At 42.0% G+C, this 25,920-nt stretch overlaps 1 protein-coding gene across 1 annotated transcript; it reads right to left on the reverse strand.

Moving 5' to 3' along the window:
• Positions 1-279: 279 nt before the first annotated feature.
• On the reverse strand, positions 280-24,716 carry LOC124728181 (CD63 antigen-like). The gene is made up of 5 exons (XM_047248486.1): positions 24,648-24,716; positions 15,775-15,963; positions 14,954-15,124; positions 10,516-10,713; positions 280-390 (listed from the first exon to the last, which is right to left on the reverse strand). The coding sequence occupies exons 1-5, from the start codon at positions 24,705-24,707 to the stop codon at positions 325-327; spliced, it is 684 nt and encodes a 227-aa protein (XP_047104442.1). The 5' UTR covers positions 24,708-24,716; the 3' UTR covers positions 280-324.
• Positions 24,717-25,920: the final 1,204 nt, after the last annotated feature.

A 25,920-nucleotide genomic window follows, 5' to 3' on the forward strand; every position in this document is an offset into this window, starting at 1 on the left:
TTTCAACACGATTCTCTAAACGTCTATATTTCATCAGTCAGAGAGTGTAGCCATAGAGGTTTATTTATGAGTGAAATAGAAATTGGCATTCGGAGGTAATGAATTAGGAACAAATGCATGATATGGTGAGGTCGTGGAGAAACTGGAAAATAGTAAGGAAAATTAGTTAGTTGAAGGAAGATTGTGAGGTGAGAAGGAAAGCTGTTTGGTAGACGTAATAAGAGAATGTTGTAAGAAATAACTATATTTTTATGTAAGAAAATAACATATAATAAATAACTTATATTTAGTGGCAATGAATACGCTATCTTGAAGCAGTGTCCATTAGACGAAAGCCCTTTCCTTGCGTATTGTCCTCGTCAGGCAGCAAGATAAGACAATGACCACGACCTGCAACAAAAATTATCGAAAATTAGCGACTGAATGTAGTTACCACAAGAAATATCTGGTTATATCAACCTTGCATCAAAACCTTTCAGTTATTCTCCATCATTATATTAGACACCACTTTCCAAGTCTCGCGATTACAAAGTTATTAGTAAACAGTCATTGGTACCACAATCCTTTTCATTCTTTCTATGAGTTCTTTAATTCAAAGCAAGGAGCTTCACATCTGTAGCTAAATTTTCAACATACATATTAGTAAATATCAGTTTAGATACAGATAAGTAGATCAGTTGCTCTTTAGCCGCGCAGCGGTGCAATAACTTGCGCCACACTAACGCTGCTTTCTGGTTAGAATATCGATAATTGTTATTGCTTACGTAATATCAGATAATACACGTTCGCCCACATGTGATGACTACAGTCTTCGTATGTTTTTTAACATTTACATATTTGTAAAAACATTTGGCAGATGAAAACTGTTTGCCATGCCGGTCTTCAAACACGGAACATTGCCCTTCGCAGGCAGTACGACCTTCTTTTATAGATTCACTCCTTCCAGTAACTCTTCTACTTTCCCACAGAAGCTCTTGTGCGATATTTATATATCAAAAGAAGAAGGTTAAGTTACTGTTTACATCATTCCTTATAACGTTGAAAGGGATTTGCACTTCCATAACCAAGATAGAGAATGTAGGTTTCGAGCACAGCATTGTATGGCAGTAAAACATATACTGTGGGAAAACGGGAACAGAAGAGAATCGAAGCATTAGAGATGTGGCGCTGCAGACGAACGTTGAAAATTAGGTGGACTGATAAGGTAAGGAATGAAGAGGTTCTGCGCAGACTCGGAGAGGAAAGGAATATGTTGAAAACGCTGACAAGCAGAAGGGACAAGATTATAGGACATCTGTTAAGATATTAGCGAATGACTTCTATGGTAATAGAGGGAGCTGTAGGGGGGAAAACTGTAGAGGAAGACAGAGATTGGAATACATCCAGGAAATAATTGAGGACGTAAGTTGTAAGTGCTACTCTGAGATGAAGAGATTGGGACAGAAGTGGAATTCGTGGCAGGCCGCATCAAACCCGTCTGAAGACTGATGACAAAATAAATAAATAAATAAATAAATAAATAAATGCCAAGACAGGTAGAAAAATATTCCTGCAGCAGTAAATGACTTGGTTCTGGAATTTATTTTTGTTGTCTGGGGATTCACACAATTTATCAATATGAGGCTTCGCTTAGTCCCTGGAAAGTTACTTCAAATAGAAGTACCATTTCAAATAGAAATTCGATTTGAAATAACTTTCCAGGGACTAAGAGAGGCCTCTTACTCTTGAAACGGCTACAAGTAAAAGTACTGTCACTCGTTTTCATCAAACGAAGTTCTGTTAATGCAGTAATACAGAAAATTATCTCTAAAATACTCGGAACTGAAATTATTGTACCCTTTCGTTCAGGAGTGAACAACTTGAGGCGTACTTCTTCTTACCAAGATAATGGAGCTAGATTTTTCTATTACCTTATTAATGTACACTTTGTACTGTAGTTTATTATTCGTTTGTGTGCTGAAGAATTTAAACATGGAACTTCATTTGACGTCTGATTGCTAGCGTGATATACACTCTAATGGTAAAAAAATGGCAACACCAAGAAGGAGTAGCGCTTCATAACCGAAAGTTGGTAGGCGTGTTTCTGCCTCTGAAGGGCGATGTCAATTCAAATTTCGCACCAGTCGCGTAAGAATGGCGCTAATACCGCCACTAAGAGGATATAAATCAGGTTTGCTTTAAATACTGGCTGTAACTGTCGTAATTGTTAGTTACAAGTGAGATTAGACTTGGTTAGCTGATGTCAGCCAAGAATGCCTTTAAGGTGACAAAGACGCCATTATCGACATCTCACTGACTTTAAACGAGGTCGCTTAATAGGGCTAAAAAAGCACTCCGTCTTCAGGCCACGAGTGGCCTACCGGGACCATCCGACCGCCGTGTCATCCTCAGAGGAGGATGCAGATAGGAGGGGCGTGGGGTCAGCACACAGCTCTCCCGGCCGTTATGATGGTATTCTTGACCGAAGCCGCTACTATTCGGTTGAGTAGCTCCTCAACTGGCATCACGAGGCTAAGTGCACCCCGAAAAATGGCAACAGCGCATGGCGACCTGGAGGGTCACCCATCCAAGTGCCGTCCACGCCCGACAGCGCTTATGTGATCTCACGGGAACCGGTGTATCCACTGCGGCAAGGCCGTTGCCCTAATAGGGCTAGAAAATGGATAATTCTTCTGCGATAATGCAGGAAGACTTTATAGGAAAGTTGCCACTGTACATGATAGCTGGCAAAGAAGGTCACGAGGAAGTACGGTTGCAAGGATACCGTACTCCGGGCGGCCACGTGGCAGTACCGAGAGAAAAAACCATAGCGTTCGGCCTATGGTTCTGGTGCATCGTATTGCATCTGCAGCAGCAACTTGAACAGCGGTTGTCACCACAGTGACACAACGAACTGCTACAAATCGGTTACTTCAAGGACAGCCCCAGCCAGACACCCTGTAGCATGCATTCCACTGACCCCAAACCACCGCCATTTGCGACTACAGTGGTTTCAAGCGAGAGCTCATTGGAGGGCCGGGTGGCGGTCTGTTGTGTTTTTGATGAACGGTGGTTCTGCATCGGTGTCAGTGATGGCCGTTTGTTAGTTAGAAGAAAGGCAGTAGAGGACCTGCAACCAATCTGTCTGTGTGCTAAACACACTAGGCCTGCACCTGGAGTTATTGTCTGGAGTGCGATTTTATATGACAGGAGAAGCACTCTCGTGGTTATCCAACGTACACTGATTGCAAAACTATACATCAGTCTGGTGATGCGAGCTGTTGTGCTGCCATTCATGAACAGCATTGCAGGGAGTGTTTTCCAATAGGATAGCGTTCACCCAACATTCTCTACAGTGGGTCGACATGTTGCCTAGGCCTGCTCGGTCACTAGATCTGTTTCCAATAGAGCACATATGGGACATCACCAGACGATAACTTCAGCGTCATGCACAAACTACATTAACCATTCCTGTATTGACCGACTTAATGCAGCAGGCATGGAACTCCAGCCCACAAACTGACATCCAGCAACCTTACAACACAATGCACGCACGTTTGCTTGCTTTCATTCAAACGTCTAGCTGTTATTCCGGTTATTAATGTACCAGCACTTCATATTAGCAATGGATTATCTCTCGCTTACATTATCCTGTGATCTTACAGTGTTAATCACTTAAATATGGTACCTAGACAAATGAATTCCCGAAATTTCGTTACTCCATATTAATTATTTTTGATATTGCGATTTTTTCCGTCGGTGTAATTACTGTAATTGGTAGTACATGTTACTGTCTGGGATTCTTCTCTTGGGTCCTTCTCACTAAATAACTACGGAATATCAGACCAGCTGTGTGGCTGGATTGAAGAGTTTTTAGCAAACAGAACACAGCATGTTGTTCTCAATGGAGAGACGTCTACAGACGTTAAAGTAACCTCTGGCGCGCCACAGGGGAGTGTTGTGGGACCATTTCTTTTCACAATATATATAAATGACCTAGTAGACAGTGTCGGAAGTTCCATGCGGCTTTTCACGGATGATGCTGTAGTATACAGAGAAGTTGCAGCATTAGAAAATTACAGCGAAATGCAGGAAGATCTGCAGCGGATAGGCACTTGGTGCATGGAGTGGCAACTGACCCTAAACATTGCAAATGTAATGTATTGCGAATACATAGAAAGAAGGATCCTTTATTGTATGATTATATGATAGCGGAACAAACACTGGTAGCAGTTACTTCTGTAAAATATCTGGGAGTATGCGTACGGAACGATTTGAAGTGGAATGATCATACAAAATTAATTGTTGGTAACGCGGATGCCAGGTTGAGTTTCATTGGGAGACTTCTTAGAAAATGTAGTCCATCAACAAAGGAGGTGGCTTCCAAAACACTCGTTCGACCTGTATTTGAGTATTGCTCATCAGTGTGTGATCCGTACCAGGCGGGGTTGACAGAGGAGATACAGAAGATCCAAAGAAGAGCGGCGCGTTTCGTCACAGGGTTATTTGGTAAGCGTGATAGCGTTACGGAGATGTTTAGCAAACTCAAGTGGCAGACTGCAAGAGAGGCGCTCTGCATCGCGGTGTAGCTTGCTGTCCAGGTTTCGAGAGGGTGTGTTTCTGGGTGAGGTATCGAATATATTGCTTCCCCCTACTTATACCTCCCAAGGAGATCACAAATGCAAAATTAGAGAGATTCGAGTGCGCACGGAGGCTTTCCGGCAGTCGTTCTTCCCGCGAACCATACGCGACTGGAACAGAAAAGGGAGGTAATGACAGTGGCACGTAAAGTGCCCTCACACACCGTTGGGTGGCTTGCGGAGTATAAATGTAGATGTAGATGTAAATACATGTATTAACGGATTTTGCATATATGTCGTTTTGAAAACACTAATGCTTTTAGTGAATCGTCTGCACTAGAAAAGAAAATTAACATGAGCATGAAACCTGGAAGAAGGGAAGCAATGTTAGAACTTCACCCGAAGTTAAGGGTCAATCGTGATGGAGTAGTGAAGGACGGAAAAAGAAGGTACGAATTCATTGAATGCATCATCCCGATCTCATTCGGATTAGTCACAGAACAGATAAATCAGTCTGGCCGAAGGAGATCTGAAACATTGTCCTCCTGAATACTATTTTAGCTACTTAGCTACTAAATCGGATGAGTCTGGTTGCCAGGGGAGCGCGGTAAAGGAAAATTCATCCTGGTCTTCTTCGAACCAAACACATACACTGTGAGCTATGTAACACATCGCATTGTCCTGCTGGTGGATGCCATCGTGCTGAGGGAGAAAATATATACTGTGTGATCAAAAAGTCAGTATAAATTTGAAAACTTATTAAACTACGGAATAATGTAGATAGAGAGGTAAAAACTGACACACATGCTTGGAATGACATGGGTTTTTATTAGAACCACCCCATATTGCTCGACGCGTGGAAGATCTCTTGCGCGCATCGTTTGGTGATGATCGTGTGCTCAGCCGCCACTTTCGTCATGCTTGGCCTCCCAGGTCCCCAGACCTCAGTCCGTGCGATTATTGGCTTTGGGGTTACCTGAAGTCGCAAGTGTATCGTGATAGACCGACATCTCTAGGGATGCTGAAAGACAACATCCGACGCCAGTGCCTCACCATAACTCCTGACATGTTTTACAGTGCTGTTCACAACATTATTCCTCGACTGCAGCTATTGTTGAGGAATTATGGTGGACATATTGAGCATTTCCTGTAAAGAACATCATCATGCCTTGCCTTACTCTGTTATGCTAGTTATTGCTATTCTGATCAGATGAAGCGCCATCTGTCCGACATTTTTAGAACTTTGGTATTTTTTTTTTTTTTTTTTGATTCTAATAAAATCCCATGGCATTCCAATCATGTGTGTCAATTTGTACCTCTCTATCTACATTACTTCGTGATTTATTCAGTTTTCAAATTTATGCTGACTTTTTGTTCACACGGTACATAAAAATCTGCATGTCGGGGTGGATACGGTCCCCGAGGATAGATGCTTACTTGTGTTGATCCATTGCGCCATACAGAATGGCGAGATCAAGTGGGGAATGCTACCAAAACATTCCCCAGACGACAACGCTCCCTCTTGGTTGCAGGGTGTTCGCACTCAGACATTTCACACCGTACACATCGACGGTCATCTGTCCAATAGAGCATAAATCGTGATATATGTGAAAAACCACCTGTCACTACACAGTGGACGTGCAGTTGCGGTATTAGGGGGCCTATTACAGCATTCGTCGCCGATGAACAGCAGTCAGAAAGGCTACATGAACCGGGTGCCTGCTGCGGGGGCCCATTAGGAGCGACGTCCTCTGAAAGGTCGTTGAGGAGACACGGTTGGAAGCCCCTCGGTCCATCTGAGCGGTCAGTTGCTCAACAGTTGCATGTCTACTCACTCGTACATATCTCCACAACTGTCGTTCACCTCTGTCACCTGTGGCCTGTAATAGTAATAATGAGCGTATGGCATTGGTGGTCGGGAGACCCCTCGCGGGGCGGTTCCGGCGCCGCTCCACAAGTCCTTTAACGCCACTACGGCGACTTGCGAGGGAACAACACTCAGTCATCTCGAGGCAGAGAAAATCCCTGACCGCGCCGGGAATCGAACCCAGGACCCCGAGCGCGGGAAGCGAGAACGCTACCGCAAGACCACGAGCCGCAGACACCTATGGCCTGTAGTGCACCGCAACAGTCTTGGCGCCGATTTTGGATAGCGCAATTAAAAGCCATGTACGATATACCGGGTGATCAAAAAATCAGTATAAATTTGAAAACTGAATAAATCACGGAATAATGTAGATAGAGAGGTACAAATTGACACACATGCTTGGAATGACATGGGGTTTTATTAGAACCAAAAAAATTCAAAAGTTCAACAAATGTCCGACAGATGGCGCTTCAGATGATCAGAATAGCAATAATTAGCATAACTAAGTAAGACAAATCAAAGATGATGTTCTTTACAGGAAATGCTCAATGTGTCCGCCACCATTCCTCAACAATAGCTGTAGTCGAGGAATAATGTTGTGAACAGCACTGTAAAGCATGTCCGGAGTTATGGTGAGGCACTGGCGTCGGATGTTGTCTTTCAGCGTCCCTAGAGATGTCGGTCGATCACGATACATTTCTGACTTCAGGTAACCCCAAAGCCAATAATCGCACGGACTCAAGTCTGGGGACCTGGGAGACCAGGCATGACGAAAGTGGCGGCTGAGCACACGATCATCACCAAAAGATGAGCGCAAGAGATCTGTCCGACATTTTGTGAATTTTATTTTTTTTTTGGATCTAATAAAACCCCATGTCATCCCAAGCATGTGTGTCAATTTTTACCTCTCTATCCACATTAGTTTTCAAATTTATACTGACTTTTTGATCACCCGGTACTTTAACCATGGCGGCACTTGAAGAATTTAGATTAGACACTTAGCCTTTTCGGAAATGCTTCCACCCTTCCCCCGAAAGCTAGTCATTTTGGCCTTTTGGACGTCAGACAAATCACTCCGTTTCCGAATTACGACAACAACTTCACTGTTTTCCGCGTCCCCCTGGCACGCTTTCTATACCCTTCACTGCTAGTGTTGCCACCTGCCGCCCGTGAGTGGTTATTGCACACTGACGTCGTGCAAAGGCGGTAGTCACATTAATGTGACTGGACCGTGTATGTATAATCAATAAAAGTTTCCGTGTATGTATTAATGTAATGGATGAAAATGGGACTAAATATTGTACTGCACTGTTGAGGGTCATTCCGAACGTGAATTTAGTAGAGTCAGAGGGATGTAAGTGACATATTTGCAGGGAGAAGGCTGCAAGTGGTAACATGAGTATTAGTAAATGCATTACTGAGCACAACATTTGAATTTTACTGTCTTATATTGTGTGTATAACTTTATTAATAACCACTGCATTGATGGTACGATGGTTACTATTGGCAATGTAACAAATGAACATAGAATTTTGATTTGATGCAAAGTTTGAACCTGATTTTCCCAGAATCGTGATTCTGTTAGTTACACTCCTTCGCTTTCAACCGTATCAATCATTCGTTGGCACTGGAAAGTACACTGTGTGTTGCAGATAAGAGATAAAACCTTATCTTTGTAAACGTCGATACGATTATATTTCGTTCAAACCCATCAAAATCCGATATGTAGCTTATAAAACAACTATCTTGTCGACGTCTTTACCGTTGAGAACAGGTATAAAGTTTCAGGCGGTAATTCAGCCGACCCACCACGAGAAGGGAAAATCTCAATTGTAAATATCTTTCTGCTACATAATGTTTTGTCAGGCCTCGGAAATAAATCACCGAATCTGTGACCAACAACGCCATTTCTCCTTCAATATAAGTGACTTCATTATTCGTGGATTTAACTGTTAACGAAATTAATTTTATAGAAATATATTTAGTTGCATAAGTTGAATACCGTCTTTTGTAACTTGTATATCTGCAAGTGTGAAAAAAGAGGTCGAAAAGCAAAGAAGACAGAATGTACATGTTTAGTATCCGCAAACAAAGGGAGAATATAAGAGATTAATTTGAAATATTTAGTAATGATTAGTGTCCTAAAAACGAGCGAATCTTCAATTTGCTTTTTGTAAAAGCAACTAGATATGGTAGCGTAATTTTGATTTGCAGTCACAATACTTTCCAGAACTTTTTTAATCTTTAAAATTGCACTTCAGAAACACGAAAGAAATTGAGTGCAAAATTTTAATTAATTCAAAATATGGTTTCAATCTAACATGTAACATTTAAGTCTAAATTTAAGCAAGAACATTCATTAAAAATTGCAGCAGTGATGATTTTATTAGGTATCTGAATGACTGTGACATACGGCATATATTCGAGTTTGAGATATATTTGACTTTTTGAAGTAATTTCCACAAAATAAAAGTATGAAACTAGTTACTTATTAGCTAATTATTAAACAGGAGACACATTTCTTGTAAATTTCAGCATTTTTCAATGAAAAGCATTGAGTTAAAAGTTGTTAGTGTAATCCCCGTCCACACCCTTCTCCCACCTTTCGCCCCCTCTAAGTGATGTAAAAGAAGAGATTGCAGACATCCGCTAGATAGATGGATTCTGAACGTTACAGTGACATAGTGTGCGTCAGTCAGTAGGAGTTCGATGACGTAAGTACGACCCACTAGCCATTGCACTTGTTTGGATGAGTAACAAAACGTGAGCTTGCACTGTCAAGGAAATTCACTGAATTCAGTTATTCAAATGTCTCGCTGTTTGTGTCAATGTACAGTGGCTCATTTTCGTTGGTGTTTTTCTCTTCTTATGGTTCCGCGCCCCAACCTGTAAAAACGGAACCCTCACAGGATTGCTTTGTTGTTCGTCTGTTTGTCTGTCCGACTGTTAAGAATCCTTTTTCTCAGGAACGGGTGGACATAGGAAGCTGAAATACATGTCACGTATTAAGCTCTATGGCTCCTTGGAGGTGGAAAAATTTTAAGCTTCTAAGTCACTTCAGGCCAAAGATACGGCCATTTATGTCACATATTTTGACACTCAAAAACTCACTCATCAAAGCCTTTAGGCTGCTTCCCGTTGAGTTGTGAGATTTCGTAAGAAGTTAAGCTTCACAGTAGAAGTTAAGGAAAAATTCGGAAACTGTTGATATGTAATCATATAACACGAAAAAATATTTTTTGTCATTTTCATCCGGCTGTCTGTCTGCCTGTCCGTCTGTTAAGAACCTTTTCCTCTGGGACAGTTTGGCGTATCAAGTTCCAGTTGATGTCACATACTAAGGTCTATAGGGACTTGGCGGTGTAAAAATATTAAGTTTCTAATTCAATGCAATGAGCCCATTCGGCCGTTTCTGTGTCATAATTTTGATACTCGCAAACTCACTCATTCAAATGTACAGGGTACTTCCTGTTGACCTAGAAACATGAAATCCTGCAAGAAGCAGGTTTTCACAGTACAGGTAGCGTGAAAAAATGGAAACTTGTTAAATGGCAATTACATCACGCAAAAATATCTTTCGCCATTTGGACATGTATTGCATTCGTCATCCATCAAAAACATAATAGGCGAGTATTACTGCATGCAAAAATCAAATGTTAGTTGTAGTCATGTTTCAGTAAGTAATTAAAATGTTTTATTAAATATTCTCCCTCTACATGTATAAACTGAAGTCCGCCGTTCGCTTCCTTTTGTATGTCCGGGCTTGTCTAATAAAGTAGTGTAGAGATTTTGATAAGGTCTTGGAATTCCCGGGACAATTATCTTGCCAGTATCGATATCGATTAAAGCAAAATTCGTTGAAATTCTCGATTCCTAGGATGAATAAACTACACAAATATTAGATTAAGTTTGTACGAAACCCTCAGTGCTCGAGTCCTACTCGCATCTGGCCAGTTTTTTCCTGTATGACGATGCAAATTCTGTGTTTTTCACGCCTCCATTATGCGCCGATTTGTACTGGGTCGTAAGCTGCGTATTTCACCACAATGTTGTCCAGCGCCTTGTCTAAATACTGCGTAGTTATGTTACCTCTACTACTCCGACACCGATGGTGACACCGCCGATGAGAGTGCCGACGGACTCAATGAAGTCGGCCAGGGCGGCCGAGCAGCCAGTCGCGAAGTGTTGGCCGGGGCTCTTGGAGCAGGACGACCCGGCCGCGCAGCACGACGGCGGCAGGTCCTCCGTCGGGTAGTCCTTGTAGCTGTCTGCGCCGCAGCACTCCAGCTGAAAGTGTCACCCACATCACAGCTCCACAAATTATCATCTCCATGCCGAGATGTGAGGCGTTGTTCATGCCGTAAAACAGCAATTACTTCAATTGTGAGGGCGACAAATATGTCGATAAGTACTGTAAATTGGGGTGACTTCGCTCCTTCTAGGTGACTTTTATTAAAGACAGAGTTTTATACTTCTCTCAAAAACAGATGTATTGGTCGGTGCATAAGTTCCCAGAGTTTTCCCGTAAGTTTAATAAACATAACAGATAAACATAACAGACACTCATCAATAATACACTGCTGGCCATTAAAATTGCTACACCAAGAAGAAATGCAGATGATAAACGGGTATTGATTGGACAAATATATTATACCAGAACTGACATGTGATTACATTTTCACTCAATTTGGGTGCATAGATCCTGAGAAATCAGTACCCAGAACAACCACCTCTGGCCGTAATAACGGCCTTGATACGCCTGGGCAATGAGTCAAACAGAGCTTGGATGGCGTGTATAGGTACAGCTGCCCATGCAGCTTCAACACCATACCACAGTTCATCAAGAGTAGTGACTGGCGTATTGTGACGAGCCAGTTGCTCGGCCACCATTGACCAGACGTTTTCAGTTGGTGAGAGATCTGGAGAATGTGCTGGCCAGGATAGCAGTGGAACATTTTCTGTATCCAGAAAGGCCCGTACAGGACCTGCAACATGCGGTCGTGCATTATCCTACTGAAATGTAGGGTCTCGCAGGGATCGAATGAAGGGTAGAGCCACGGGTCGTAACACATCTGAAATGTAACGTCCACTGTTCAAAGTGCCGTCAATGCGAACAAGAGGTGATCGAGACATGTAACCAATAGCACCCCATACCATCACGCCGGGTGATACGCCAGTATGCCGATGACGAATACACGCTTCCAAGCCGCGTGGGATTAGCCGAGCGGTCTAAGAGGCTGCAGTCATGGACTGTGCGGCTGGTCCCGGCGGAGGTTCGAGTCCTCCCTCCCTTAGCATAATTTAGGTTAAGTAGGGTGGAAGCTTAGGGACTGATGACCTTAGCAGTTAAGTCCCATAAGATTTCACACACATCCAATGTGCGTTCACTGCGATGTCACCAAATACGGATGCGACAATCATGATGCTGTAAAAAGAACCTGGATTCATCCGAAAAAATGACGTTTTGCCATTCGTGCCCCCAGGTTCGTCGTTGAGTACACCATCGCAGGCGCTCCTGTCTGTGATGCAGCGTCAAGGGTAACCGCAGCCATCGTCTACGAGCTGATAGTCCGTGCTGCTGGAAACGTCATCGAACTGTTCGTGCAGATGGTTGTTGTTTTGCATACGTCCCCATCTGTTGACTCAGGGATCGAGACGTCGCTGCACGATCCGTTACAGCGATGCCAGTCGTCTCGAATGCTAGTGTTACGAGGCCGTTGGGATCCAGCACGGCGTTTCGTATTACCCTCCTGAACCCACCGATTCCATATTCTGCCAACCTTGTGTGAATGCTCTGGAAAGCTAATCATTTGCGTATCACAGCATCTTCTTCCTGTCGGTGAAATTTCGCGTCTGTAGCACGTCATTTTCGTGGTGTAGCAATTTTAAAGGCCAGTAGTGTATATTCTCCTTCACTGTTTACAACAGTCTTCCATTCTGCAACTATAGAAATTACGTGGTTTTGAGGCGAAGTACCCGTCGAGCCCTGTTTGGGCTGTATTTTCATCCGGAACGGAAGTTCCTTGAAGGCTTTTCTATAGATATCGGATAAGGCTATAAGCAGAGGGCGCAAGATCAGGTGAATAAGGTGGGTACGAATGACTTCTACACCCAACTCCTGTATAGCGCTTTTTGTCAATCAAGCAGAAGGTGGGCGGGCTTTATGGTGGAGTAACATCACTTCGTGCAGTCTTGACAATAAAAGTCACAGTGATGATTACGCCTCAGGGAAGCAATTCGTAGTACACCACAACGCCGCTGTTCCACCAGATGCATCACATTATCTTTTGCGCATGCGTGCAGGTCTTTGTAGGGGAGTTGCTGCTTTGGACTCAGCAGTTCCTTTTTTCCCTTACGTCAGCATAAAGACACCATTTCTCGTCACCAGAGACGATACGGGATAGGAATGGTCGATATCGTTCACGAGCCGATTGATGACGAGCAAGCAGAGATGGAAATGTGGCCACCCCTTGATGTTTGTAATTTTGGCTTAGACCATGCGGTACCCGTACACCCGGTTTTGGAACCTTCCATCCTGTACGCAGTTTTTGGACAGTGGTGGAGGCTCACAGCTCATCCCAGTTGCTAGTTCTCGAGTGCACTGACGTGGATCAATGCCTTTAAACGATCTTCGTGAAACCCCGAAGGTCCTCCTGAAAGTGGAGAGTCAGTAATACCAAAACTATCTTCTTTAAAACTCGAAAAACATTTTCGTGCCTTGCTCTGTTCAGTGGCATTATTCCCACACACGGCAAAAATGTTTCTGGCTGCCTTCGCTGCTGTCACACCTCTGTTGAACTTGTCGGGAATGGTCCTCTATCTCCACTAGGCACTCCATTTCCTGGCGTCCACAGCTCCACTCACTATCTCCAATCGACAAAATGGCAATATGATAACTCAAATAGCAACAGTAAACTACAAATAAAAAATGACAATCTATAAATAAACCAACAGCAATCGGAAAAGCAATATCCAAAACAAAAACGCCACAAACTTATGCACCAACCTAATAATTAACATAAAATAAAAGATATGAGCTAGCTACCTGAGCATTTCTCTCTAAACTGAGATACATAACGTAATTCAGATTACACTAATCCAAGACTTCGTCTTTGTTGCCCCGCGGGGTAGTCACGTTGTCTAGGGCGCCTTGTCACGGATCACGCGGCTTCCCCCGTCGGAGGTTCGACTCCTCCCTCGGGCATGGGTGTGTGTGTTGTCCTTAGTGTAAGTTAGTTTAAGTTAGATTAAGTAGTGTGTAAGCCTAGGGACCGGTGACCTTAGCAGTTTAGTCCCATAGAACTTACCACAAATTTCCAAAATCTCCTCTTTGTTCATATTAAATTATACCATTCGTTTAGGAACTGATGTCCTCACTGTTTACTGTCTTAATCCGTTCCCAACCAGTCAACCTATAGAATTTCTTCCATGACCAAATTACTCAAAAAGAAGTTCTGTTTTATTCAATAACTTATTTTAATTATTTAATTTTTCAAGACAGAACTATTTAGTTAAAGTTAAAAAAGCATAAGGTCAAAGTTCCCTAAGAGAATACCACAGCCAAGTTAGTGACTCTGGACGATACGACTGTGTTCAAGTTCCTCCAGTATTTCTCTGGACTGCACAAATAACAATGCAAACCTCACATAAGATTGAATTTCTGTCGTCATAAACAGAGCCCATCTATATCTTAAGCTGCAAAATTTTTAATGTCTGGGGCTTCAGCATATGTTGATTCTATTTCCTCTGCAGCGCATTTATCGAAAATGTCATTTTTCTGCGTTTTAGTCTGAAGACGTTCCAATAAAACTTTTTATCAGTACTTAACTGGAACTATGTTCTTTGGGCTGCTGAAGTCTCGTAACAGACACAATATTGCAGATATTACTATACTTATCCAAATTCTGCGGGTGCATGTTTAACGAGTATAAAAGTTTTTAAATGTTTATTATAGTCTTCGATCATGTATTGAAACGTGTGTAAAATGCAGTAAGATAAGACGGACAGATAAATATAGCAATTGTGCAGTTATTATAAGAAATTGAAATTTATAAAAAAATACAATTTTTAACATTTTCATCCCACTTGGCCGTGTAACTTATTTAGTTTCAGAACATCTGCGGGACGGTCCATGTCACACCTAGACGACCAATGAACTGACTACGCACATGGTTCACAGAATGCTGATTGAAAAGAAAAACACAGAAACAGGAGATTTGTATGTCATTTTCTGTGAATCCCAACACCCGACTCTTTCTAGAGTTTGTACGAAGATGTCACTGTGTGAATTCGTTTTCCATTATATAGTTCAAAAGTTCATTTTCCATTTTTGCAATTTACTTTGAAGTGTGGTATGACTAACTTTACTCCGTTCGCAGAATAATTAGGCATCAATTGCAGTTTTACTCCGTTTAACACAAAGTCTGAACGACTGTGCAGCTTGCACCTTTGCACCTTTCACACATACAAATTAGAAAAGGAGAATTTACGTAGCTGTTACTTTATTCTGATTGCCTTAACCACTTACCTCTGTTTGGAGAGCGTTTATGGCTTTTGATGCTTCAGTGTCTTCGCCATAGTTGGAGACAGCATTCCGGAGCCTGTCGCTCAGAATATCGCCGATGTCGTCGCGGTAAACGAATGCCGTGATGCCGACTGCAAGCTCCACTATAACGATTAGTACTACCAGAACTGCGTACTGAAAAAGATAACACGAAATGTCTTAGTATATATAAAACATTGTATTTCATGAATAATACTTACAAACCAACACAAATAGGTCAGCAGGTCAACTACTGAAAGCAGTCAGATGTATTTTCGTGTAAATACATTTCATAAATTTCAATAATTAGCAGACTAAAACGATTATTGTGTAATTGCTTTCTACATGATTTATTCGGACAGGAGTAGGCGAAAGAGCATTTATTGACACCAACAAATCACCCAACAGATCGATCAATTAACTGAAACTCTTTGCGAAGTTTTGACTGAGATAAATTATCACTAATCACGCCAGGTTCCGTTGTAAGATCCCTTTATCATTATAAATAATTGTATACTGTCTTCGAAAAATTTTACCGAGCGAACGGATGGTTTTTCATAGAATCATTTCACGAAAGAACAATACGTACGAATGCGAAACATGGGTAGCTTCTGGTCGTTTCGGGTTGTTAGAGTAACACCTCGAATCTCTTACGGCAATCAGGGTATGAATTTACAGAATTTTCTTATGTAAATGAATTATTCTGAGCGTGAACTGCTGACCTTTCACGAAAGTATTTGTCTGAATGCAGGACGTAGTTGCGTGGCTTATTAGAAAGACAACACATCTGTTGTTTGGATACTTACAGTGTTGATCATGCAGTTGTTCTCCTTGATGGCACCACAGCAACCGAAGAAGCCAATGACGAGTAGGAGACCCCCTACCGACGTCACAGCGATAGCGGGCACGTTGAACTTGGCGTCAAGGAAATAGTAAGTGTCGTCAAGCTGGACAAGGGCGATGATCCCAGGAATCAGGAGGGCTATGCCGCACAGCTGCAAACGTAGGCAAATTATTTATCAGAGAAGTTATTTTTTAACATTGAATCAGTTATATAAAAAACTGGTATCTGACTGTGCAATATGTACGTATGGTTTAATAAACTATCTACGCAGACTCAGCAGAAATACAAGTTAAACCAATTATTTATACTGACGACATTGTAATGACCGCTCCGAAATGTATTAGTTAAATAATGATATTTGCGTCTTAACAATAAGCAATACCCCTCCATTTACTTTTCCAATTTTGATAATATAATTTGATAGGAGAGTACAAAACTGAAGCACAACTGAAAGTGTTTCGAGGCTGTCGAAAATAAGATTTATGCTTGTCGCTTAACTCTAAATATTTCTAGAAGGTAAGACATGAGATTTTATCAGTTCTGTGTGTACTTAATATACTTATATTTAAAAGTGCTGAAACATTGGGTGTTACATACAGAAAATATTTCTCTTCAGTTCGCTTTTGGATAAAGCACTAACGTCCCATCGTCAACAAGCGTATAAGAAATCGAGTCCAGCTTCATCGGAACAAACGTAGTAAAGGAAAAAGTCAGTGGTCTTTCCGCAGGAAATTTACTAGCACCAACTCGTGATATTGTAAAGGTAGCGAGAAAATTGAATTCGGATGGTACAGTACTATGTAAACACAGGGCACTCAGTTTCATGCGAAGAATTTTGCGGAAAACAATGGAAAGTGCTCGAGAATACAAGGACACGGCAAATGTAGGACGCTAGAAGCAGTATTATCATCGAAAGAACGCACTGCGAGAGAACGGTCCTCTGAATCCATCTGTACCCAAATTTCATCAGAGCATAGCAGGGGCTGTTTCGTCTGCTTCTCTTTCTGCTGACAAAGAGCAAATTATAAAACATATCGAACGTTCTTCACCGTGAGACAGTTCTTCCTATGTAGGATATCTTTTCGATGGGACTTAATAAAGTAATGATTTTCTGCAAAATATTTTGAGCAAGACGCCAGTTTCGAAATATGAAATGAAATACATTCAAAAGTTTCGAGAAGCAAGCTGTAATGTAACTATTCTATTACTGATGATGAAATATTCACGGGTGACCAGCTCAGTGGTGGCATCGTCTTGTCGCAACGTTTGGATGAGTTTCCTACACACCATCTTCGCTTACGACAAGATGGCGCCACCTCTCGGTTTATCACCCGAGAAGATTTCATCATCGGAATACGCCTAGGAAACCTGCAATCACATATTCTGTTACTGCTACAAAGTCATACCGTAACGAGTCTTAATCGTTACTAAATTGATGTGTACTTACAAGAAAGTTGAGATCCGCCTTGAATGTACGGAAGGGCCATAAGATCAACATTCTGTGACTTATAACCGAAGTTTGCGATAGTTATAATGGAAAAAAGTAAGTAAACCATTACTTCTTTCAAAAGTACTCATAACTACTAATAAATTTATCCCACTCTGAGATGTATGCGGTTGCCTACGGAACCATGATTGCATGCAGGCGTGCACCTCTTCGTCCTAAGCAAATCTGTGGCGACAGATGTCTTTCTTCGAGGCTGCAAAAACATGGAAACAGTTTGGAGTGAGATCAGGACTGTTTGGAGGATGTTTAAGGGCTTCCCATCAAAACATTTTCACCGTAGTCGAAACAACTTTAGAGCCACCTGAATGTCAGTTTGCTTCGGACAAAGAGGTGCACCTGTGCATACAATCACTGTTTCGAAGGCAACCGCAAACATTTGTCTCACAGTGGGATAAATGTATCAACATATATGGCGATTACTTTTGAAATAATAATAGGTTATAATCTATATTTCTTGTATAACGGCAACTGTGGAACAAAAGGAGGCCTAAAATCCTCGCGCGAGATTTTCGTATTCTATCGCTTGCTAGGCGCAAACAGTTAGTTCTACAGAAAAAATGAATGGGACATTTTTGTAAGAAATCTAATGTAGTTAAATTTTGTAATGGGAGATGTTTTCGCTGGAGATGACGATTTCTGAGTTACAAAAAAAAAAAAAAAACAAAAAAAAAAAAAAAAACAACGCATTTAAAGGTAATTTTTGTAAATTTTCTTGAATAATTCGAGGACTACGACCGCAAGAAAAAACGCACCCTGGAACAAAATGTATCTACATTAAATTGCCTACAAAAATGTCCTGTTCATTTTTTCTGTAGCACAAATAGTTTACGCATAGCGAGCGAGAGAATATAAAAATCTTGCACGTGATATTTGAAGGCTCTGCTGGTTGCATTAAACCCATAAGTAAGTGTAGCTGAATTACCCAGTTTATAAAATTAAAATATACAATTATTATAGCTAAAAGGTTCCCCATGATACAGGACAACAGAAATTCGAGAAACCGGAGAGAGATTGGGTTGGGTTGTTTTGGGGAAGGAGACCAGACAGCGAGGTCATCGGTCTCATCGGATTAGGGAAGGACGGGGAAGGAAATTGGCCGTGCCCTTTGAAAGGAACCATCCCGGCATTTGCCTGGAGCGATTTAGGGAAATCACGGAAAACCCAAAACAGGATGGCCGGACGCGGGATTGAACCGTCGTCCTCCCGAATGCGAGTCCAGTGTTTAACCACTGCGCCACCTCGCTCGGTAAACCGGAGAGAGAGAGACCTATTCTTGCAGAATTTGGAAAGCTTCTATAAATGATTGAAACAACGTTTAACCAGAAGCCAGCACTCTTTGTCTGTGAGCGGTGCGTTTTGTGTATTCCCATATTTCAATTGTTAGCTTCGGGTGTAACGTGGCAGGAGCCTACAACGAATGTGAACGTCGTATAAAACAGAATCTAAAATTTCGGCTTGCAGTCATATAATGGGTTCGCACAGATAGGAAGAAGGAACATCAAAGAAAGGAGGAATATAAGAGCTTTATGTCTCTGAATTACGAGGTCATATGAGACGGCGCTCAAGTGTAAATTATCTAAAGACAATGAACGAAATGTCGAGCGGCCTTCTGCTAGAAACCACCCTAGCACTTGCAATAAAAGATTTAGAGAAACCACTGAAAAATTAAATCTGGATGGGCGGATGTGACTGGAATTCCGTTTTTTCCGTATGTGAGTCCAGAACCTCAAGCACTGAGCCATCCCTCTCTGTGGCAGGAACATCGAGGTCTTGATGCACGTAGGTGTTGTGCTACTCGCTGGAAGTTGGTTTCCGACGAGAAGTAGAGAAAGTTTTCTCACTATTCGCCATTTTCATTCGTGAATCAGCTAACTGCCTTGCTACGTTGGTAACACCGTTTCCCTCCCGATCACCGATATTAAGTAACGTGGGACACGGCTTATACTTGGATGGGTAACTGTCCGAGGAAAGGTGGGTGCTCTTGGATTTAAGGATCTGCAACTCACCGAAGTGACGTCCAGTTGAAAGACTTGGACCAGGCCGTGGTGCCACACGACACATTTCTTTAATTATTTTATCGTTGGAATGACAACGTTAGAGAGACATGAAATGCGATAGGAATGTGGCTTACTGCAGTGGCATTACATGAAATGGAGACAGTCGCCCTGTTGCTATGCAATAGCTGAAATTTTTGGACCCACTTAGTGCAATGCGTCTTAGTTTCCTGTTGACACGAAGAGAGACAGTGAAGCAGTATCCATCATTCTTTCTGCAATAATTCGGATTGTGAAATGCTCTTCAAGAAAAGTCTTGGGAGAATGTGTTTCATGTGACACAGAATTATCGGAGACACCCCTATAAGTCAAGATACGAGTATTACAACACAGCCCACCGCGAGACTGAATAGGAACTGGTGGCATTGCGTGCACGTGAAGTGGCAAGGAAAGTATGTAGTCAAGGCAGTGACGACTTGGGGATCATTCTATCGTCGATAAGGGCCGCAAATCGGGAAACCTGCTTTGACAAGGGGCAGGTTGTTATGGCCCGGCGCCTGGGACGAGCATCTCGGAAATGGCGAAACAGGCTGACTGTTCGCGTGCTACTGTCGTGTACGACTATGCAAAGTGGTCGAAATACAGTGAAACTACGAGTAGGTGATAAAGTGTTGGACGTTCACATCTTGTCACAGAGCGCTTTCCCGCTTTTTAAAATATGATAAGCGATGATCGGTTGTAGATCTGACGACAGAATACAGTTCTGGTGCAGACGCAAGTACTTCGGAGCACACTGTTCAGGGCATATTAGTGAACACGAAGCTATGTGACAGACAAACCCTACGTGTTCGATATTGACCCAATGACATCGTCAATTACGACTGCAGTGGGCACGGGATCAGTGACTATGTGGTGCCTGGTTTGATGAACCACATTTCTTGCTACACCAGGTAGGCAGGCGAGCGGCTGCTCGAAAGAAGCACCGCGCTACGTATACAGGTCAGATAGGGTGGGTGGCCGGATGGAGGCATATACTATGGAACACACTGACAGGGGTTACCATTGGACTCTGGCACCAACTGACGGCACCATGAAGGCAGTGGCATCTTTCAGCAGATTAACCGCCCTGTCACAAGGCAAGAATCGTGCTACAGTAGTCTGAGGAGTGAACTCACGTTGACGTCTTGGTCGCCAAATTTGCCCGATCTGAACCCGGTGGGACGCACCTGAGATACTTCTGCAACGCAGCCTCATGTCCATAAACCATTGGCTTACAATTAACAGACATTCTGCGGCCTGTACATATACGTCCGGTGCCACACATGTCCGGAAAATTACCAAGGACTTTTGAATACTTGCTACGCAGAATCGGTGCTTTTTTGCGTTCAAAGTGAGAACCATCAGCATAAAGTTTCGTGGCATCAATGAATATGAGACTATGAAGTTGATACCCACTGCCAGAGAATAGGAATAAGACAAGTGCGCAGCCATCGTTCATTACGAGTACTGACCTCGAAAACAGACTATAGATCAGATCATTAGCGCAGCGATTTGCAACTGTAGAGCAGAATCAATTGCGAACTGTTTTCACAAACGCATCAACTTCCTTTTTTTATCAGGAGTTGAAATCTCATTGAAAGATCATTGTTTCTACACTTAGGTGACAACTGCCAGAGAATAGGAATAAGACAAGTGCGCAGCCATCGTTCATTACGAGTACTGACCTCGAAAACAGACTATAGATCAGATCATTAGCGCAGCGATTTGCAACTGTAGAGCAGAATCAATTGCGAACTGTTTTCACAAACGCATCAACTTCCTTTTTTTATCAGGAGTTGAAATCTCATTGAAAGATCATTGTTTCTACACTTAGGTGACAAAATTGTGTGATACTTCCCAATATAGTGTGCGACCTCCATTTCCCCGTCGTGGTACAGCACTTCAGCGTGGCATGGACTCAATAAGTCGTTGGAGCTCCCCTGCGAAAAAACTGAGTTATACTGTGTCTGTGTGGACAAATCATTCGCCCGAATTTTCCAGCATGTTCTTCAAACCAACAGCTAATATTTATGGCGCATTGTCATCAACAAAAATTCCATCGTTGTTCGGGAACATGAATCCATGAATGGTTACATGTGGTCTCCAAGTAGCTGAACATAACCACTTCCAGTCAATGATCGGTTCAGTTTAACCAGAGGATCCAATACCTTCAATGTAAACACAGCCCACACCATTATGGAGCCACTGCCAGCTTTGCACAGTGCCTTGTTGACTACCTCGGTTCATGGCTCTGTGAAGTCTGTGCCACACTCGAACACCACCATCAGCTCTTACTAACTAAAATTGGGACTCATCTGACCAGGCCATGTGCTGTCAGCAAAAGCATTCGTGTCGGTCGTCTGCTGCCATTGCTCATTAATACCAAATTTCGCCACACTGTCCTAACGGATACGTTCGTCGTGCGTCCCACATTGATTTTTGCGATTATTTTACGCAATGTTGCTTTTCTGTTAGCAATGACGTCTCTACGCAAATGCCTCTGTTCTCGGTCTTCTGGTGAAGGCCTTCGAGCACTGCGTTGTTCGTGGTGAGAGGCAATGCCTTAAATTTGGTATTCTCGACGCACTCACTGTGGGTCTCGGAATACTGAAGTCCCTAAAGATTTCTCATATGGAACGTCCGATGCGTCTAGCTCCAACTACCAGTCCGCCTTTAAAGTCTTTTAATTCCTATCGTACGGGAAACCTTTTCACAAGAATCACCTGAGTACAAATGGCAGATCCGCCATTGCACTGCCATTTTATACCTTTCTTACGCGATACTACTTCTATTTGTATATGTGCATATCGCTATCCCATGACTTAAGTCACCTCAGTGTATATTGCAGATATCGTTCAGTAAGATGTGATCGACTATAGTCATTTCAGCCGTTTTTTTTGTCCGTGTTATGGGACCTATGAGGCTGTTTTTCGGCCGTAGTGTAAGACACTTAACTATATAGGTTACGGAAATACGACTGAATAGGGGAATTTGTGACTTCTTGATTAGAGCTAGCGAAATATCATCTATGTTTGACAGACTCAGTAACAACCTACCAAATCGAATCTGCAATCTTGTCGAGATGAATTCTGATCAACTGGAATGTGTCTATGTAAATTTCGGAAGTAAGCAGTAATTTACTATAACCAAATTTAGAACTGTGACCACTATCAGTGAGCCCAACTGGGTCTTCTACGGATACGACCTTTACATCTGTGTTGGTACGAGTTCTGATTGCGTCCGCGTGTAAATCTGAGACGAATTTTGTGTAATTTCTACGTATTACTTAATGCTGTCAAAACTTATACGAAAGTGAGAAACCTGTATTATAAAAAATGTTTTTTTAGAGATGTTAAATTAAGTAATTGAAAAACAGAGTCCTCTATTATTCGGAAAAAATGTTTTTATCTAATGTAAAACAGCGTTAATAAATTTGGAAGAGATAGAAACAAGAATCTTGCGAAAAATATTAGGTCCAATAAAGAACTAAGATGACGACTGGGTATTGCGTTCACATAAGGAACTATATTCATTTTGCCCTAAAACAACAATTGAGATAGAGGAAAGACGTGTTACAATCTCTAGATATATAGAGAGAGAATAAAGGAAGCTTAACAAAGGAGATCCACATATTCTTCCAAAGCAGGAAAATGTTCAAATAAAATGAGTGGCGATGCAAGACAAAACAGGGCTTAGAAGAAATGCAATTTGAACAGGAGACCTTACTCAAGAGAGAAGAATTTAGACTAGAAGTGAAGAAATTCCGAGGTTTTCAGAAAGATAAAAAAAAAAAAATCAAATGCCCAAATGAGAGGAATAGTGTTGATTCGGAGAAAATGAAAGCGTTTTGGGGAAGGATGAAGGAAAAGATTATAAATGGTTATCTTGACATGGTGCTTAATTGACCTGAAACGAAATATAAAAAAGTTATTGCCATTGGGTAATGTTTGTCGAAAATGAAGGTGTCACACAAATCAAGCAACTATCCAGTTTCCCCCAGCAACAGGGTAATTTAAGTTCGGTATGACTCCTGTGGTCAAGAAATCTGTAAATTTTATCAGCGACTTCAAGGAAATAATATCTTAAGCTTATGTTTTCGATCATAAATTTAATTTGTCAGAGAGACATTTAAATAAGAGAACTGATCTGCTTTGTCGGGAAGATGCATAAATTTTGCCGGTCGGTGTGGCCGAGCGGTTCTACGCGCTTCAGTGTGGAACCGCGTGACTGCTACGGTCGCAGGTTCGAAGCCTGCCTCGGGCATGGATATATGTGATGTCCTTAGGTTAGTTAGGTTTAAGTAGTTCTAAGTTGTAGGGGACTGATGACCTCAGATGTTAAGTCCCATAGTGCTCAGAGCCATTTGAACCATTTTTTTTGCATACATTTTACATGTGGTCGTTATACTTTGCTGCCAGAGTGGAGTACCACCTGCACGTTATACAACAACGTTCATGTTTGTCAAAAGACCCATTACAGATCCTGTTTCAGCTACGTTTCCAACAGGTGATTTAAAAGATGAGATTGAACATTCACGTTCGATATTCAAGAAGAATGGTTGTTCTAAGTGAGTGGGAAAGTGCTGAGCAAGTATAGTGTGGAAACTACCTGCAGAGCCACCAGGAAGATAAAAAAATGTTTAAGTTCAGCAAAAGAGATACCATATCCTTTGGCTACACCGGGTATACATGTATAAAATTCCTTTAATTGTGGGCGGGTTTATATTGGTACCAACAAAAAGAAATGTTAACACCCGATTAGTTGAACAAAAGAGGAATTTCTGCCAGTGACATACGGATAAATTGACCGTTCCGGAACATGTTTACCAAGGAGGCGATCATAAAATAAAATTCAGTGAGATGAGCATAATATCGAAAACGTAACATTATCATGCGTGCATGTATAGAGAGGCTAATAAGATTTACAAACATCATAATTTTAACAGAAAAGAGGAAAGTGTTAAATTAGATAAAATTTGGATGTCAACGTTGTCTCGGAAGACTTACGGTCGATTACTTTCAATCGAGAAATTTGGCATTACCAGGGATAATCTCGTAGCCTACTTCATGTGATGGACTATGGTGCCCTTTACACCGTCTAGCTATAACTCCCCCGAGTTATGGTTGCAGTTTGCTACTTTACCTCTGAAGATATCTCCCCCAGTCAGAGATGAATCGTCAGAAGAAAGTTTTGTATATCGACCAACGCCTATCAGCCCGTGAAAGCCCACATTATAAAATAATTATGTTTACAGTTACAACACGCAGGATTCGCTCTGCGGAATGCACTACTTACCACAATAAGGAAATTAAAGAAGAAGAGGAGGTACTTGACGGTGCTCATTGCGCAGTTCATGGTGGTGGTTCGGCTCCTTGTGCGACTGCTGTGAGAACTGCGTGTAGCTGGCTGTTGACGCGGTACTTATCCACGCAGCGGTGCGGCTCAGGTGACGCTCTTCCTTATCAGCCACTCGTGATCCGCGATAAGCTTTCGTGCCACTTGGAGACAGGATGTGACTAGAGGAGGCGCAGGCTCGCGGAACTGAGCGCGCGCGACCGGAAGAACGTGACTTATAATCTCTAGACGTCAGTTCTCGGAAACACTCTCTTCGGAGTCAACAATTTATAACGAGAACGACTGAAAGACTAGTGAAATCTCGAGGCTTAGCTAGATAATAGCATCCTAAATGACGTCGAAAACTACGCACTGCGCAGCAAACGACTAACAGCTACCTTTTGTATAAAGACGCCTGAGACGGCTATCCAATTACTGAAGAAACAAAAGACTGCATAATTAAATAATATCTACATAAGAACAGCACAATATCCCGCATCGAAAGTTGGAATGCTTGTTGTCAGATCCAAACAGCTTCTTGACAGAACCTCTCTATTATTTTAGCGACTATAGGGCTCATCGAAAGCTGCAAACTGGAACAAAAGTGTTCAACAAATCTCAGTGTATGTTTGAAACCTCCATATACGTACCTCTAAAACCTAATGCAAAAACGTGGAAATTAATATACTGTTTGACAAAGAAAGTGAAGCACCCGGAAGAGAGACAATATGAAGCTTCACGGATAGAAGTGCTATGTAACGCTATTTCAGTGATTACAAAATCGACTCAAATTTACGAAGAACCTGCCGTATGAACCCACTTACCAGCATAAATTTGCACCCCCACTGGCCTGGTTGCACGCATTGATTCGGTTGGGAAAGATGTTATAAAGTCGTTATATTTCACTGCTGGAATGCTATCAGTTTTCAGTGTAGTTTGTCGAATTTGTTTTTTATCCGTTGTGACATGGTATTAATGACTAAAGGATCAGATGCACTGTTTATCGCAATATGTTACATGGTTTCTGTTATTGTTAGAGTTCCGTATGTTGAAGTGGGAATTTTTGGGGGTCTGCACAGCACTGATCTGTATGCAGCTTTTTGTGGGAGGTCGGATGTGTAAAGCAGTTTGGTATAGTAGCGTGTGTACCAACAGGTCTTTTGGGGGCAATGAAAGACACTTCCTGGTTCTGATTTGATATTTTCATGTCATGAAAAGATATGGCGCTGTTCTC

The sequence above is a fragment of the Schistocerca piceifrons genome, chromosome 1, assembly GCF_021461385.2.
Source record: "Schistocerca piceifrons isolate TAMUIC-IGC-003096 chromosome 1, iqSchPice1.1, whole genome shotgun sequence".
Taxonomy (NCBI): Eukaryota; Metazoa; Arthropoda; class Insecta; order Orthoptera; family Acrididae; genus Schistocerca; species Schistocerca piceifrons.

Excerpts from the sequence above, each read along its gene's own strand:
- LOC124728181 (XM_047248486.1), bottom strand. The coding sequence starts at position 24,707 with ATGAACTGCGCAATGAGCACCGTCAAGTACCTCCTCTTCTTCTTTAAT. Across the intron at positions 15,964-24,647 it reads TCTTTAATTTCCTTATTGTG|CTGTGCGGCATAGCCCTCCT; the intron begins GTAAGTAGTGCA and ends CTACGTTTGCAG. Across the intron at positions 10,714-14,953 it reads TAAACGCTCTCCAAACAGAG|CTGGAGTGCTGCGGCGCAGA; the intron begins GTAAGTGGTTAA and ends TGACACTTTCAG.